General features: G+C 41.6%; 1 protein-coding gene across 2 annotated transcripts; it reads right to left on the bottom strand.

Moving 5' to 3' along the window:
• Positions 1–8,224: 8,224 nt before the first annotated feature.
• Positions 8,225–15,594, bottom strand: BTF3 (basic transcription factor 3). 2 transcript variants are annotated; one of them, XM_007113977.2, is made up of 6 exons: positions 15,451–15,594; positions 14,817–14,885; positions 11,372–11,485; positions 10,848–11,049; positions 9,445–9,501; positions 8,225–8,527 (listed from the first exon to the last, which is right to left on the bottom strand). In XM_007113977.2, the coding sequence occupies exons 2-6, from the start codon at positions 14,883–14,885 to the stop codon at positions 8,481–8,483; spliced, it is 489 nt and encodes a 162-aa protein (XP_007114039.1). In that variant the 5' UTR covers positions 15,451–15,594; the 3' UTR covers positions 8,225–8,480. The 2 variants fall into 2 exon arrangements, with proteins under 2 accessions (XP_007114039.1, XP_007114038.1); XM_007113976.4 differs by having other exon boundaries at positions 15,213–15,587.
• Positions 15,595–16,112: the final 518 nt, after the last annotated feature.

Raw genomic sequence — 16,112 nt, 5'->3', positions numbered from 1 at the left:
TAAGCCTATGTTTCTTCACCAGTAATGTGAATGTTCACAGCTACATGACAGGGCTGTTGACTCTGAAGCACTATTAGGTGTTGGAGATAACGTTTATACTTGTCAGAGGGACAAAAAAAGCCTTGGAGTCTAGGACTGGTTCCCATGAAAAGATGCCATCCTGCCTCTCCTCTATTACAATGTACTGTTTACACACAAGGGGGTTTGACTGCAGACTCAGGCCCCAGAAGAAGGTTCAGAGATATCAGGAACTCTGGCCAATGGGTCACCGCAGAAATATCAACGGTGAGTCTCACTGTTTGCAAAAGGCAGTGCTGCTGAATTCTGAAGAAAGATCAAGAATAGTCTGAGCAGTTTTTCTCTTCGTGGCGTGCCAGTAAAACCAGTCAGGCAGCTGCCTCTCCTGTTCTTCCAGGACTGCTCACTCCAGAACCAGCAAGCAATGTCCTTTGGAATGCTCGGAACCCAAGACGAAGTCTGCATTTCATCTTTGGCACAGGACTGTAGTTCCCAAACTGTGGTGTGTCTAAGAGTGACCTGAGGTGCTCAAAATATATTCAGACGCCCCCCTGCCCCACCCCCTAGAGATTCTGTATGTCTGGGGGAAGCACAGGAATCTGCATTTCCTTCCATGATTCTCAGGTAGGTAGCCTGAAAGCCAGGTTTGGGGAAACATTGGCACAGTAGCCACAGCCCTGGATAGGGAACCAGGAGACCTGAGTGTGAGGTGAGACGGTTCCCCTTATCTCAGCATAAATCTCAGAAGTCACTCCATCTCACTGGCCCTGTTCCTTCATTTTAAAGCTTCATTTACAACTGAGGGACCAACACCCATTCATCAAAAGGCCAGTTGCTCAGAGACTGAATTAGATACTAGACAGGAAAAGCACACATTTAAGGTCCTGAATGTTGTCTCCTGCCTTTCACACTGAGATAAACACGGACAACAGCTGGCTAATTTACACCATACCCCCAACCCGAGCCTCTGCCCCAAGATGACTTGTTCTCCTCTGTGTCTGTGTGTTTTGTTGTGATAGAGCAATGCTGGCCTCCCACGAGGCAGTGTCTCTGGATTTCCTGCATGGCATTTCTTGTGCTCAGAGTGATGGCTGCTGTGATCAGTCTTGGGATCACCTTTGGGATACCTGTAAAACCTGCAAGTATGTCTCCTTCCCTAGGTGATGGGTCTGTCCATAATTCACTCAACCAGCAAGAGTATATTTATCCCCCATGTATTTCCAAAATGAGTGAGTCTCCTGATATGGGTGATATGGAGTGAGTCCACTGATAATTGATGGTTGGCACGTGCTATGTGCCAACCATTGCTCTGGACACATAACACATCTCATCTTTACTCCATTCTTTTCAACAACCTTGAGAGGCGGTTGTTGTTATAATCATTAAGAACACAGAGGGCTTCCCTGGTGGTGCAGTGGTTGAGAGTCTGCCTGCCGATGCAGGGGACACGGGTTCATGCCCCGGTCCGGGAAGATCCCACATGCCACAGAGCGGCTGGGCCCATGAGCCATGGCCGTCCGGAGCCTGTGCTCCGCAACGGGAGAGGCCACAACAGTGAGAGGCCCGCGTACCACACACAAAAAAAAAAAAAAAAAAAAAAAGAACAGAGACTCAGGGAAGTTAGGTGACTTGCCCAGGATCATACAGCTGGTAAAAGGACAAGCCAGGGGTTCATTCCAGGTCTGCCCAACTCTGAAGCTTACACAGGACATGGTTTCTATCTGCAAGGAGTTTCTGCCATATTTAGGGATACCAGAGATACAGTGGTGAACAATACAGGATAGCATATCGTTCAGTGTTAAATGAGGTTGAGTGGGGTAATAAATATTGTTAGCAATTTGAGTGAAACCAGCCACAATCACAGTCCAAGAACCTCATGGATTAAGGGATACACACAGTAGTGTTACCTGCTTCCTAATTATTAACCTAGTCCAACTATAAAACTTCCAAGATGCAAAACGCACCTTCCCCAAACCCTCACCAACTCTAACCCAGGTATTTAAAATATTTCCTGTTGGGCTTCCCTGGTGGCGCAGTGGTTGAGAATCTGCCTGCCAATGCAGGGGACATGGGTTCAAGCCCTGATCTGGGAAGATCCCACATGCCGCAGAGCAACTGGGCCCGTGAGCCACAACTACCGAGCCTGCATGTCTGGAGCCTGTGCTCCACAAGCGAGGCTGCGATACTGAGAGGCCCACACACCGCGATGAAGAGTGGCCCCCACTTGCCACAACTAGAGAAAGCCCTCGCACAGAAACGAAGACCCAACACAGCCATAAATAAATAAATACATAAAATAAATTAAAAAAAAAAATTCCTGTTTACCACTACACACACCAAACCAGAATTTTCTGGTGATACGTTATTTCGGGTGTAAATGTTTGAGATATGTGTTACCAATCTGCTATTTACCTCTTAACTTCCATCAAAATTTTACAGTACTTAAATTTCTTTAAAAATATCATCACAGGGCTTCCCTGGTGGCGCAGTGGTTGAGAGTTCGCCTGCCGATGCAGGGGACATGGGTTCGTGTCCCGGTCCGGGAAGATCCCACATGTCGTGGAGTGGCTAGGCCCGTGAGCCATGGCCGCTGAGCCTGTGCGTCCGGAGCCTGTGCTCCGCAACAGGAGGGGCCACAACAGTGAGAGGCCCGTGTACAGCAAAAAAAAAAAAAATATATATATATATAATCACATTATTCTGATAAACTCCCACACAATTTTTAGTAGATTCATTGCATTTAAACAATGATCTCAATTTAGCCCACAGTGTCCCCTTGAGGTTGGTGTAGCAATTTATCTTTGCTCTCATTTCTAGCTAAGAAAAGGACAGAGGGAAAATCACAGATACACAGAACCAATGTGTGGAGCTCAAAGCAGATACCAGGCTTGTTGCCCCCTCCTGGTCGCCTTCCTTCTCAGGCAGGAGTGAGTACATACTTGTTTACCCAAAGGCCACTGGCATTGCAAGAAATGCAAGCTAAGTCGGCCTAGAGAGTATGGGAGCATGGGGGAGAAAAAGAAAGAAAGGGAGGAGAGGAAATCATGGGTAAAAGAACAATAGAAATGGGCTCCCCTGGTGGCACAGTGGTTGAGAATCTGCCTGCCAATGCAGGGACACGGGTTCGGGCCCTGGTCTGGGAAGATCCCACATGCCGCGGAGCAACTAAGCCCATGAGCCACAACTACTGAGCCTGCGCGTCTGGAGCTTGTGCTCCGCAACAAGAGAGGCCGCGACAGTGAGAGGCCAGCGCACCGCGATGAAGAGTGGCCCCCGCTCGCCGCAACTAGAGAAAGCCCTCGCACAGAAACGAAGACCCAACACAGCCAAAAATAAAATAAATAAATATTTTTTAAAAAAAAGAACAATAGAAAGAAGCAAAAGGGGGAAGAAGAAAGCTGATTATTAAAGGCAGGTTATTCTATTATTAGAGCTTGATGTTCATGGTCACAGGTGCATATGTCAACATCCAGTATTTGTCTTATAAATCTTCCAGATTTGTCATATCGACCGTTTTTTGTTTTTTTTTTTTTTGCGGTACACGGGCCTCCCACTGTTGTGGTCTCTCCCGTTGCGGAGCACAGGCTCCAGACGTGCAGGCTCAGTGGCCATGGCTCACAGGCCTAGCCGCTTCGCGGCATGTGGGATCTTCCCGGACTGGGGCACGAACCCGTGTCCCCTGCATCGGCAAGCGGACTCTCAACCACTGTGCCACCAGGGAAGCCCATATCGACCGTTTAAAACAGCTTCACAGCGACTGGGCTTCTTGTGTGAGGACCTCTCTACTTGCTTGCCACCCTCCCTGCTCCGTAACGGCAGGCTAGACTGCAGTCACGGTGAAGATGAGTCTGCTACATATTGTGGTGAGGTGGACAAACAATCCAAATTAAAAAGCAGTCACCAGGGGCTTCCCTGGTGGCGCAGTGGTTGAGAGTCCGCCTGCCGATGCAGGGGACATGGGCCACAACAGTGAGAGGCCCGCGTACCGCAAAAAAAAAAGCAGTCACCAGCAACTAATATCTAAAATTCAGAATTATAATTAAAACATTATCAATGAACGAATGTTTCTATGAGAAATAATGCCATTGTCTATACAGGCCAAATGCCCAGCCATCTCTCACAAAACTTGATATTCAAGTGTCCCAACCAGAAGACTTGGACATACATGGACAAGGTGTGTGACACAAGAAATGACTGTGGGGATTGTTCAGGTGAATCAGGTAAATATGAAAATATGTAATTAATGTTTTAATGGGTTCTTGGAGTTGCTACCCTTACATTTCAGCCACATAAATTAACTCATGCTTAGAAACCTTCCTGAGGATATTTACACTCACAGTTAAGCAATTCTATCATTTCCAATAGTTTGCATATTTAAAGTAGGTGAGTTATCTAGCTAAGAAGCAAATAAAGCCAGATTTGCAAAGATTAACAAAGATTAAGATTAACCTTGATGAACAATTCTTATCTGTTACCAAAATTCTGTTTGATTTCTCTGGAAATTTTAGTAAAGATCAAAGAAAAGTCTGTTGAATGCTTTGACTTTCAAAGATTTTTTGTTGTTATTTAACCTTTTGCCCTTCCTCCTCCACTCTCCTCTCTGCCTTTCACAGTGTTCTCTATGGTGGTTTAACACTGTGTAGCACCCCTGATCACTTTACAGTCTGGTAAACTGGATTATTCTAAAACCATGGTGGTAGATATGATTCCAATACTGCATGGCCCCAATCAGCAATGTAAAAGACTCATCAGAAATAAAGTACACTGAATAGATCATATCCTGCCTTTTGTCTAGTCCTCATGGAAGGTAGAAATAGAAATGCTTCCTAGGAGTCGCATGTTATCTAACAATGTGTTAACAAAAGACTAGAAGTATAAACAGATCTTTCTTGCTAGCTGCCAATTACCAAAAACTGATTCTCTTCCTTGCTTATTGAACGTATAAACTCATAAGTCCTCATGGAGGAAGGTAGAAGAAATGCTTCCTAGGAGTCGCATGTTATCTAACAATGTGTTGACAACAAAAGACTAGAAGTATAAACAGATCTTTCTTGCTAGCTGCCAATTACCAAAAACTGATTCTCTTCCTTGCTTATTGAACGTATAAACTCATATGGACCTTTCCTTGTTTACATAGTGTGTCAGTATGTTTATTCTCAGGCTGATGGAGAGAGAGTACTCTTCTTGGTTTTGCAGAGTACAAATTCTTTCACCCAAATATGCAGAATCTTTAATAAACATCTGCAATATTCCTCTTGGACAGTCTTCCCTAATATTTTAAAAATCCAAGTGGCTATTTTTTTTCCAATAGTATCTTTTCCAGTTCACCTTGAGATTTTAACAGTTATGGTTTTAAAAATAAATAAAATTGTCTAGTTTCACAGTGCAAAGTGTTCAGGCTACAGATGTGATACTGTTTTCTTTGCCGACTGTGCCTGCATTCCCAGAACTCGCTGCAAAGATGGCAGTCAAGACTGTGCTGATTGAAGTCTTGAAAATTTATGTGAATAGAAGACTTTTCTAACTATTGTTTTGGAAAGGCTAAAAACTGTTATTAGTCCCCTTAAGATTTCTCTCCCCACAACATATGTATCTTAAAGGGGTGGGGTGGGGTAGGGAGAGCTACCGAAGCACAAATCCAGTGTTATGGAATAGAGAAAAAAATGATTGGTAGAATTCAGACCCAACCGTCAGTGACCTTTGACCCATATTTTTTTAAACTTGTTTCCAAATTTTAGAATGTTGCTTTCTGCCCTTACAACACAGGGTTATAATGGGGATGACACAAGTGTACTCTAGGTCAGTTAGTTCAACAAATAAAGACTATTAGTCCTAAGAATCCTCAGTTCATAATTGATGTCCATCTCTTCATTAGGATAACCCTGGTTCAGATCCAGCTGAAAGTAAGTTTGGCTCAGGGCTAGTCTTAAAAGCAGTGGACAACAGCCAGCAAATTGGGACAACAGCCAAAAGATCAACCAGACTAGAATCATCTGCCCCTCCAGCCTGCCAGGACCTGAAATTCTTTCCAGTAGGTACTGAGGTCAAAATAGCAGACCTGGGTTTGAATCTCGTTCTACCACTTGAGTATGTTTTAAGGGTTTCCTTATCCGCATAATATGGCTCTTTGGGGGAGATTGTTATGACAATCAGTAAGATGATATAAAATGAGTTATACAGTGCTTAACATAACAGCCACAGGAATTGTGGGCAATTTAAGAAAAATTGTAAGGATATGGTAGATTGTATTATTGTTTTAAAAAAATCTGCTGTCTTGCTCTGGGGGAGGATTATACTTCCCCAATCCTCATGGCCATCAGACTTGACTACGTATGTGACTTGCTCTGGCTGCCGAAATTTAATGTGTATCACTTCCCAAAGTAAGTCTGAAGAGCCAGCTGATTGTTTGCCATCTCTTTTCCTTGTCCTGAGACTGGAAATGTTCTGATTAGAGGCTGTTCTTGAAGTAAAGTGGAGCCCAGCCACTGGCAAACCACAAACATCAAGCCTGATAAACAAACCTTTGTAGCAACTAAAGTTTCTAGTCATTTCTAACTGTAGCATAACCCTATCTTGATACTGAAAATGTTACAAGAAAAACCTTTTCTTACCTGTCTATAGCCACCAACACACACCACCAGATCCTTTAAATAATGGACCAAAGAAATAATATTTTTAGAGGTTGTTGGGAGGAAAAAAAGTCTCTAAGCACAGGCAAAACAGGACTACCCTTAGCCAGCATCTGCTACAAGCAGCAAGTGGCCTAGAAATCTATTGCACTTCTCTATTTAGTCCCTTTCCTATACAGATCTAAGGCAAATAACTATAAGGATATTCAGACAGCGGCCATCTTCACATGCTCAAGTCAGCCTCTGTCACTGCAATCTCTTGGGATGAGTTGAGAAAATCTCTAATTGTGCTGCTCAAAGGAAGCATCACCAGTGGAAATGCACTAGCATCACCTGGGAGCTTATGATGTGCAAATCCTCAAGCCCTAACTCCAAGCCTTCCAAACCCTCTGCCCTCCGGGTAAGCCACTCCACTTGCCTTGGCCAGTTATATACAAGAAGCGATACTTGTATCACTTTAAGAGCCAGCAGTGTCCTACCATCTTCTCACTCTGCCTGGAAACTGAGTATCCCAAATAGAGGTTGCTCCATCAGTCTGGGACCTTGAGTATGCAGCACAGCCCAACCTAACCCACAGTAGTCTGGAGACATGTACTTGTTTCCTAATTCTGTAAACCACTGAGACTTTAGTCCTGCTTACTGTAGCAGTATACCTTAACAGAACTGATACACATCCTTTGAAGAAAATAATACAATGTTAAGATGTGCAAATATTTTTTGCACAGCATCTCATTTTTGAGTTAATAGTTGACTTTTAGATATAGCTGTATAGTACCTTCAAAAGGTACTTTCCAATTAGTACAAAAATTTAAAATGAATTCTTATTATTGCAAGCAGAAACTAAGGCATTATGATTGCTAATACAATTTTTTAAAAGTAGCCCTATATTGAGGGAATTTTCTGGGGTAATGGAACTGTTCAGTATTCTGACTATGGTGGCAGTCATATTACGTGTTAAAATTCTTACAACTGTATACATGCATGTCAATATTACTGTTAACTTAAAAAGTAACAAAAACAAATTTCAAGAAAAAAGTAGTCTATTCATTTAAAGTGTTATCACTTAAGGAAGATAAGTTGACATTCCTAACACAAACACTACTTTTTTTCAGGTATCTTAGAGAATACACTACATAGAATGGAGTTAAGAGATTAACTTTTAACTTTTTTGATGTAACCTCCGTTATATCTACAAAATGGAGCTACTAGTCCCTACTTCATAGATTGAGAATTAAATGAGAGAAAATTAAGTGTTATAATACATATAAGGCACTCAGTATATGTTTACAGTATAGACAATATTAAGAGAAAAAAACTCCTTGCTTACCCACGAAGGAATATGCTAGTCTCATAATTACACCCATAACAAACCATGGAAGCCCTGAGGCCTGCTGGAGAAAAACGTTTTCAGACATAAGAACTTTAAACCACCTTTGATACTTATACTGTCATTTTAAATCTTTAATCAGATTCCATCCATGATTATCAGTCATATTACATGCCATGATTAGCTTTCTATAAACAATTTTGCTTTCCGTGTACAAATCAGTATCAATGAAATAAAATATAAAACCGTATACTAAGCAAAGAACTTTATTAATCTTTGTTTCAAACTTTATTCCCAGGCTTCCTCAGCTTAGTTAGCTGCAAAGAATGAATTGTATATAAGCAAAAACTGAAAAGAGCTGCAGTGTCCAGGGGCTTGGGCTTAAAAATATTAGAGATCTAGATTTTATCAGATCCATAAACAAAATTTTAAAAAGCAGTCATAATATAAAATAGCAGCTCCCAGTAACTTCTTCAAGATTTATCTTCTTCAGAAGTTGACTCAATTCAGTTTGCTTCATTCTTGGAAGCCTCATCAAAATTCTCCACAAGATCTAGGAAAAGGAAAAAAAAAAAAAAAAAAAAAAAGTAAAAACTCAGAAAAAAAAGCCAAGTCTATAAAAATAATCATCAGGTCTTAAAAAGAAGATAGGGAAATGCTCTCAAAATATATCCTACAGTTAAATTAGGATATAAATTTAGACACCTGTTTTTATTTCCAATGAGACCACTACTCATTTGGCATACTTTGAAGTGTATATTTTGGCATATAATTAATACAAGGGAAAGAGGGAAATTATTAACTTGCTGATGACATAAATATTATGCTTAAAGAATATGTATATGCCCTACCTATTCCTGCTCCATTCCAAGAATTACAGTTAAGTAATATTAGTTATGTGGGGGACAGAATCAAAGAATACCATGACACATAATTTGAAGTTTTCCTGGATTCCTGAGGATACCTGTCTATGCAATATGGAAATATTTCTGAGTCTAGGGAGTCTACTGCCCAATATCTGTTTTACAACAAAATAAATTATCCAGTAACAGGACAGAAAAATGCCTCATGATTGCCAAAGGAGTTTTTCTGCTGATTTCAGAATGATTATATAGAAGATATTTCTACAACTTCGCCATGCCTTCTCATACAGTTATGGATCTTAAAGTAGGAAACAAGGGTCATTTGTGATCTGCAAGTACCTATTATATTTAGGTTACTACATACATATCTATTTACACAATATTTAAGGTTAGATACCCCTTGGGATCCCAAACAGAGAAAAACCAAGCCTACAAACCTAACTCCCAGGTGGATACTGCATTATTTTTCTCATTCTCCCTTTGCCCCACTTAACCCTATTTCACATACCTCCCCAACCCCTGGCCTAAGGTAATCTTTCCTATAGTACAGATTCTTCGTTCTCCCTTGCTAAGATTCTCTAGTTTAACCACAAGTGAAAGTTCCTACCTGGAACTTCATCATCATCATCCTCTCCAGTAGCAAGTGGTGCTTTTCCATCCACAGCTGTGAAAGGAAATGTAAATGTTCAATGAACACTAACCAAAAGAACAACAGGTGAATGGTCAAGTGTTGTTACAACTTATGTTTATGGTGACATTTGGGATTTCTTTTACAGTACTAGCAATAGCATGATAGTCTGATGTCTACAAATGAGCTAGAATACTAGTACCAGCCAACACACCAAATTTGAAACCCATTCTCCTTTCAATCCCTCTCACCTACAACAGGTAAACCCACATACCAAAAAACCTTTACTGAAGTGAAAATAATCAAAAAATTAAAAGTGCCTTTGACTGGTAAGCCTCCACTTTCCTTTTTTTTTTTTTTTGCGGTACGCGGGCCTCTCACTGTTGTGGCCTCTCCCATTGCGAAGCACAGGCTCCGGTAGCGCAGGCTCAGCAGCCATGGCTCACAGGGCCAGCTGCTCCGTGGCATGTGGGATCTTCCCGGGCCAGGGCACGAACCCGTGTCGCCTGCATTGGCAGGTGGACTCAACCACTGCGCCACCAGGGAAGCCCTCCACTTTCCTTTTATTACACAAGAAAGTGAACTACACTTGACAGCTAAGACCTCACAGTACTAGCCCTGTACAATTTTCAGTGGAATCCTTCAAAAGCCTACCTCTGAAAGCCTAAGACTTTCTAGAACCTCTTAGGCCTTTCGGCATGACAAAACAAACAAACAAAAAACACCAACACACACAAATTGATTAAAGCAGAGTGAGCAAACCCCAAGAAAAACATGGATGACTAAGTAGCAGACCATATAATAAACCTGTCTCACTTCTACATTTCCATTCCTCAAAATTTTAATCAGAGAGCTTCAGGATAAAGTAGCTACACCCCGATATATACCTATTCAACCACACCATTTTCTGCCCCGAACAAAATCCTTATTTTACAGTATAATTAAAAACACCAGAATAGCAGGAGGCCAATTCTTAAAGACTATTGGTAATACCAGCTGAATTTGTACAACTGAAGAAGTTTAATAATTTATAACGTATTTAAATATATTTCAATTAACTGTCAGTTATTTTAAAAAAAGAAGCGCAAATTAACATTTTCATCATTTCCAGCTAATAAAGGTAAAATTTTTAGTCTCTGATCCAAAACAGAAAGCTAGTAGAAAGCAAACATTCCACTTAACCAAGTATAATGATCAAAGCATACTGAATTATTTAACTCACCAAGAACACCTGCGTAAAATCAGTATAAAAATTGGTATTTCTTAGAGGGAAGTCTGCATTTCCAAATTTAAAAATATTCATATCCACTGTGCACCCTAAATCTTAGAAATCTACTGACAACTCAGTAACCCTGGGCAAAACTGCTACTAAGGAAACTCACATTGTTTGGGCAGAGCTTCAGCCAGTCTCCTTAAACTGGTCAGACTGTCTGCGCCAAGCTGGTTTAAGATGCTGGGTAGCATTTCTGTCAGCTGCTTTGTCTCAGCATGGCCTGTAATGGTGAAAGTGTTTGCTGCCAGAGATGCCTGAACTTTAGGATTGTTAAAGTGGATCACTGTTCCTTGGTTTGTGAACATATTCACCTAAAAAGAAAAAAAAAATTGTTAAATTAGCAACACTTACCAAAATCCCTTTAAAACCAAACACTGTATTAAGCAAAAGCTGAAGTCTGGCTAAGTAACCTAGTATGTCACCATAATGCACAAGCAAAATTCTGCCTGAAATGGAAAGTGCAATCTAATCCCTTTTACACTTAGCAATCTCCCTGACAGTAGAATAGAAACATATTTTAGAGAGAGATGAAATTCTCTGTTGGCAGTAGAGTCAAAAAAATCATTTAACGCACGAACATTAAAGTTTCCAATCAAATCTTATTTTTGTAAAGAAATAGAATCTGACACTTACCTCTTCAATACCAGAGATATTGTTTACCCCTAACTTCTTTAAAGAGAACTGAAGTTTTTTGTCGTCTGCTGTGGCTGTTCTATGAACCACCTTCTTCTTTCTGCGAGCAGTTCCCTAACGTGGGGAGAAAAGGAAAGAACACAGCCTATGTTTATACCACAAGAGTCATTTTCAAATGGACAGTTTCTAATTCCTTTCTGACCTCTCAATCTGTGTAAGAAAATTACCATAACCACAAACTTTTATGCAGTGAGCAGGCATATTAAGGCACCGATGGAAGCCAAAAGAGGAGAATGAAAGGAATTGTCTAAAAATCCTTCATAACGTCTAAGCTTCTAGTTTTGTCAGATATAAAGGAATGATCTTTTCAAAGTTCTACTTTTTACGTTATCTGCTCTATAAGGGAGCATGTGCCAACCTAAATTAAGCCTCATTTAGAAACTCCATATCCAGAACCATTAACCTTTTCTGTTTCGATATTAAAGAAAAATCAACATCCTTTAATATTCACAGACAAGATACTATAAGACACAGATATGTCTATATATAGACTTCTACAGCACCCAAGAGAAAAATCTGAAGTAAAATCCATCTTAACCTAGCAGGTCCCTACACGATCTGCCCTGCCCCTCTATGCCACTCTTGACACTCCATCTTCTATCACACATGTAAACTCATCTTCAGCCAAATAAACCTCTTTGCCGTTCCTTAAAAAGGCCAAACAGGAGCCTTCGCATATACTGTTTCCTTCTTCCCCTAACATCTGCATGGCTCCCTACCTCACTACAGATCTCCGTTCTTATGTCACCATATTGGAGTGGCCTTTCCCAACTACCCAATGAAAAATAGTAATTCCCACATTCATTTTCTATCTATCCAGGTTTATTTTTCTTCATAACACATATAAGAGAGAAATACATTTTACTGTCTTTCCTCACTAGAACGTAAGCTCCTCGAGGGCTTCGATTCTGTTTACTGCTATAAACCTAGTATTGAGTACGGTATCTGATTCATTGAAAGCACACATCTTGATGAATGAACAGAATACAGGCTTCAGGAAAACCTGTCTCTTGTACATATATGCCAAATCTCCAATCTCCCTCTTCTCAAAACTCTTTAATGACACTCTCATGGACTTTCTCATACAGACTAATCCATTCATGCAGCACATAAGGCTCTTCATGGAAAGGCTATCACCCACTGACTTCACCTTCCCCCAACCTCCACACCAATTCCTATTCATCCTTTTAAAATCCTGCTAAAGCCATCATCTCTTCTGTGCCTTCCCTAAACTGCCATTAACACCCCCAAACCAAATCATTCCCATCTCTGTATTTTGAAAATGCTTCTGTTCCACTATGTATATTACACTGTGAAAAGGGGTTTTTGTTTCGTTTTGTTTTTTTTAAGATGCCTATCTCCCCTACTAGCATTAAAGTCCCCCTCTAAAGACTTTAAACTTCTTAAATTTTATACTCTCAGGATCCAGCAATAGTAAAGTCTTAAACAAATCATAGTTTAACTGAAGAAAATATCAATAGCTACAAAAAATACTGGTTACCAAACACCCCCAAAAACCTTTAATGATAAAGATCATCTTGAAGCCATGCAGATACCTGGTTTCCAAAGAATCCTCCCTAAAAGACATTCCAAAGAACTACTATAAGATTCTAAAAACAAAACCAGCCCACATTCTATAGGTTTCATACACTTTACACTCAATTTTTACTGAAATAAAGGGCTTTCATAGCATTTACCTAAAAAGTACCTAACGCTTTCAGATTTCTCTAAGGCAACACTAACTCATCCAATTTCACATTCCACAGTAAGTAGGTTTCTTAAAACGTGAAGAAAATGTTTCCATATTACAATGACAGAAATAGTTCCTACATTAACTAAACAAAGTTTAATCCTACATCAGCCTTAAGAATCCTAGAAAACCTTGACTTTCCTTTACCCTAGAATGATGTCACTCACAAGTTAAAGACTAATGATCAGAGTAACAACAAAAAGAAGGCACACAAGCACATTATTCAAATGACTCCTTCTGAAACCTGCCCTAAAAGGAATGATGGTTAAAAATACCAATATAAGAGCACCCAAACACTGACCCACAAGGAATACCAGTTTTCCTGGCACCTGAAGGCCACACCTAGCTTATAACAATTGCTAAAAAGGACAAGAAACACCTACTGCTGTTAATGGGTAGGTGTAGATCTTGAAGACCAGCTTGGGGGAAGGGGGGGGGCGGAATCAGGATACTTTCACTTCTGGCAAAACCCAGTAATTAACAGATATACATCTTATTACTTAAGTCTAAGTGCAACTTTTGGCTATTTTGCAGTAGACTCTACTTGACGGTAAATGCTTGAAGTGAGAAAAACTAATAGATAATAAACTTGTAGCATGGAAGCTTTACAAGTTTTACCAAGTAAAGACACGCTCTGTTTCAACACGCTACCACACCTTGTTAAATACTAGGAATGTGCTAACACAAGGTAAAATACAACTAGGTAGACCTCTGCTACAGTGCACTTCTGACAAGTAAATTAGAGAACCTAAAACTTAGCAAGAATCCCCTTGAAGGGGACCAACAGCCACCAGGAAAGATCAATTAACCAAAAACCGATCATTTAAAAACCCACCCGTCAATCACTCTCATTCCCTCAGTTTCAGTGTAATTACAAAGCAAAAATGGAATGGTATCTGCTTAGGTAATATTTCCAAATCCACAGTCATTGCTCTTAAATTAAAAAAAATGTACCTATAAGAATGACATCTTCAAATATCCTAGAAAATACACAACTACCCTGGGTTGTATTTAGCTAAGAAAGGATTACGAAAGGTCTTAATTTACAAGAGGCATGAACTTCCAACTATTAAGTACCACAATTATCCACAACCATAAACTAAAGTTGAAAAGATAGGTGAAACTTAGATCTACTTAGCTTAGTTATTAAAAAAATAAATAAAATAAAAATCAAGCACTGACTGTATACAACTTAGGTTATAAAGCCAATGACAAAACAAGTCAAGGGTATTACGGGTCACGTGATGATCTAACCGTAATGACAAATTTTCTTCCTAATTAAATTAGGAAACACTTCAGTTCTACTTAAAATACTGTAACACTGAAAACACCTACATAAAAGCAAAGTTAGCAGTTTAAGTGCTCTTTATCTCTTCCCTTGCATTTTTTTCTTCTAATTTACAACCTACACGCCTCACTGATACACTACACTGTATACCTAATTTAATCCCTTGCCACTCCCTTCATAACGATTTGCAAGCTCTGTGAAATGCCCTCTAGGGACAAAGTGACAAGCCAATTCTATTAAAAATGCAAAGGAGAAAAAAACCTAAATCATAAAATTTCAAAAAAAAAACAAAAAAACAAAAAACCCCAGAAACCAAAACCCAAAACCCCCAACGCTAGTAAACTTACTTTCCCACCAATGCGCACTTGTGCCTGCAGTTTGGCGAGTTTCTCCTGGTTCATGATAGTTTCTTTCATCTAGAAAAACAGGAAACCCTCAGCGAGGAAAGATCTAGTTCACTCTAGCATTCCACGCTCGTTATTTCCCAAGACACCAGCGGAATAAACGTCCTACACAGGCCGAGGCCTGGATCCCGAATCCACCCCGCCAAGCTCCCGAACTTCAGTTCCGAGGGAGCCCAAAGAGCACCCGCTTTCCTACCCCTCCCCCGCTCTTTAAAGGCCCAGAAGAAGGGCTCTAATCCACAGCTGGTCAGCGCCTCCCACCCCCGGCCCCGGCCTGGCCTCGTCTCGGCCTAGCCAGGGCCTGCCCGGCCCGGCCACTTTCCGCAAGCCTCGCGGTACCTGAGGCTCCTGTCCTCGGGTTCCGCCGCGAGGTGGAGGAAGAGACGGCGTCGCCTCGCCCCCAGGGCAGCCGCCCCTGGCCCGACCTCGACCCCGAGAGTCAGCCTGAGTGGGTGCGCCTGTCCGTCGCATCGCCTTCCTCTCCTCAGCCCTGTCCCTCCCTGTCTCGCTCCTTCCGGGCACTTCCCGCCCCCGTTCCCGTCCTCCTCCCACGCCGGCGTCCAGAGCCTTTTTGTACCTTGTTGGAGCGGAAATGGGGCCGCGCGGGGGACTAGGGTTGGCGCTCAGGGGGGTCTCGGGCAGACCAGCTGAGATAAGGCGCACACACGCGGGGAGGCAAGATGGCAGCTAGACGGAGGCCGGAAGTGACGCAACGCCACTTCCTCGGAAAGTCAGGAAACGGACTTCTCCGCGAGCTCAGCGGCTGGCTGCGCACGCGCGGCCTCAGGTCCCCGCGTTTGTGAGAGTCCCCTGTGACCGTCCTCTCGTGGTCCAGCGCTGGCCGGGTGGAGACTGAACGAAAGACTGGGCTGGAAGCACCGCGAGTGACCCTGGGAAAGGCTGTGGAAGGGTCAGAGAGCACGGTTTTTTGCACAGTTAGGGTTGAGTAAGTCGGTCCTGTCTCAGGGCCCCTATCCCCAAGTTCTTCATCCTCAGAAGAAAGGGCCTGTTCACGTTTGCGGAAACGATAGGGGAGCCTAGAGTGTGCTCACCCCTCCATTCGCTGGAAGGTGTAGATTGTAGCGATCATCGGAATGTTTTCGAATTTCCCCTTTGACCTGAATGAGCCTTTACCAAGGCGTTTTGTAAAAAACGAAGCTAATTTAGCTTTCACAGATTAGGTGGTTTGGTTGGTTGCGGGATCATGGTTCCGAATTTCTGGGGAGCGTGTTCAGAATG

This window comes from Physeter macrocephalus, chromosome 8, assembly GCF_002837175.3.
Source record: "Physeter macrocephalus isolate SW-GA chromosome 8, ASM283717v5, whole genome shotgun sequence".
NCBI classification, from domain to species: domain Eukaryota; kingdom Metazoa; phylum Chordata; class Mammalia; order Artiodactyla; family Physeteridae; genus Physeter; species Physeter macrocephalus.
Note: the sequence above shows the minus strand (reverse complement) of the source record. Positions and strands in the feature narration are given on the sequence as shown.

Excerpts from the sequence above, each read along its gene's own strand:
- BTF3 (XM_007113976.4), bottom strand. The coding sequence starts at position 15,344 with ATGCGACGGACAGGCGCACCCACTCAGGCTGACTCTCGGGGTCGAGGT. Across the intron at positions 11,486-14,816 it reads AAGTGCGCATTGGTGGGAAA|GGAACTGCTCGCAGAAAGAA; the intron begins GTAAGTTTACTA and ends TCCCCACGTTAG. Across the intron at positions 9,502-10,847 it reads TGAAGCTCTGCCCAAACAAT|CTGTGGATGGAAAAGCACCA; the intron begins GTGAGTTTCCTT and ends TTCCTTTCACAG.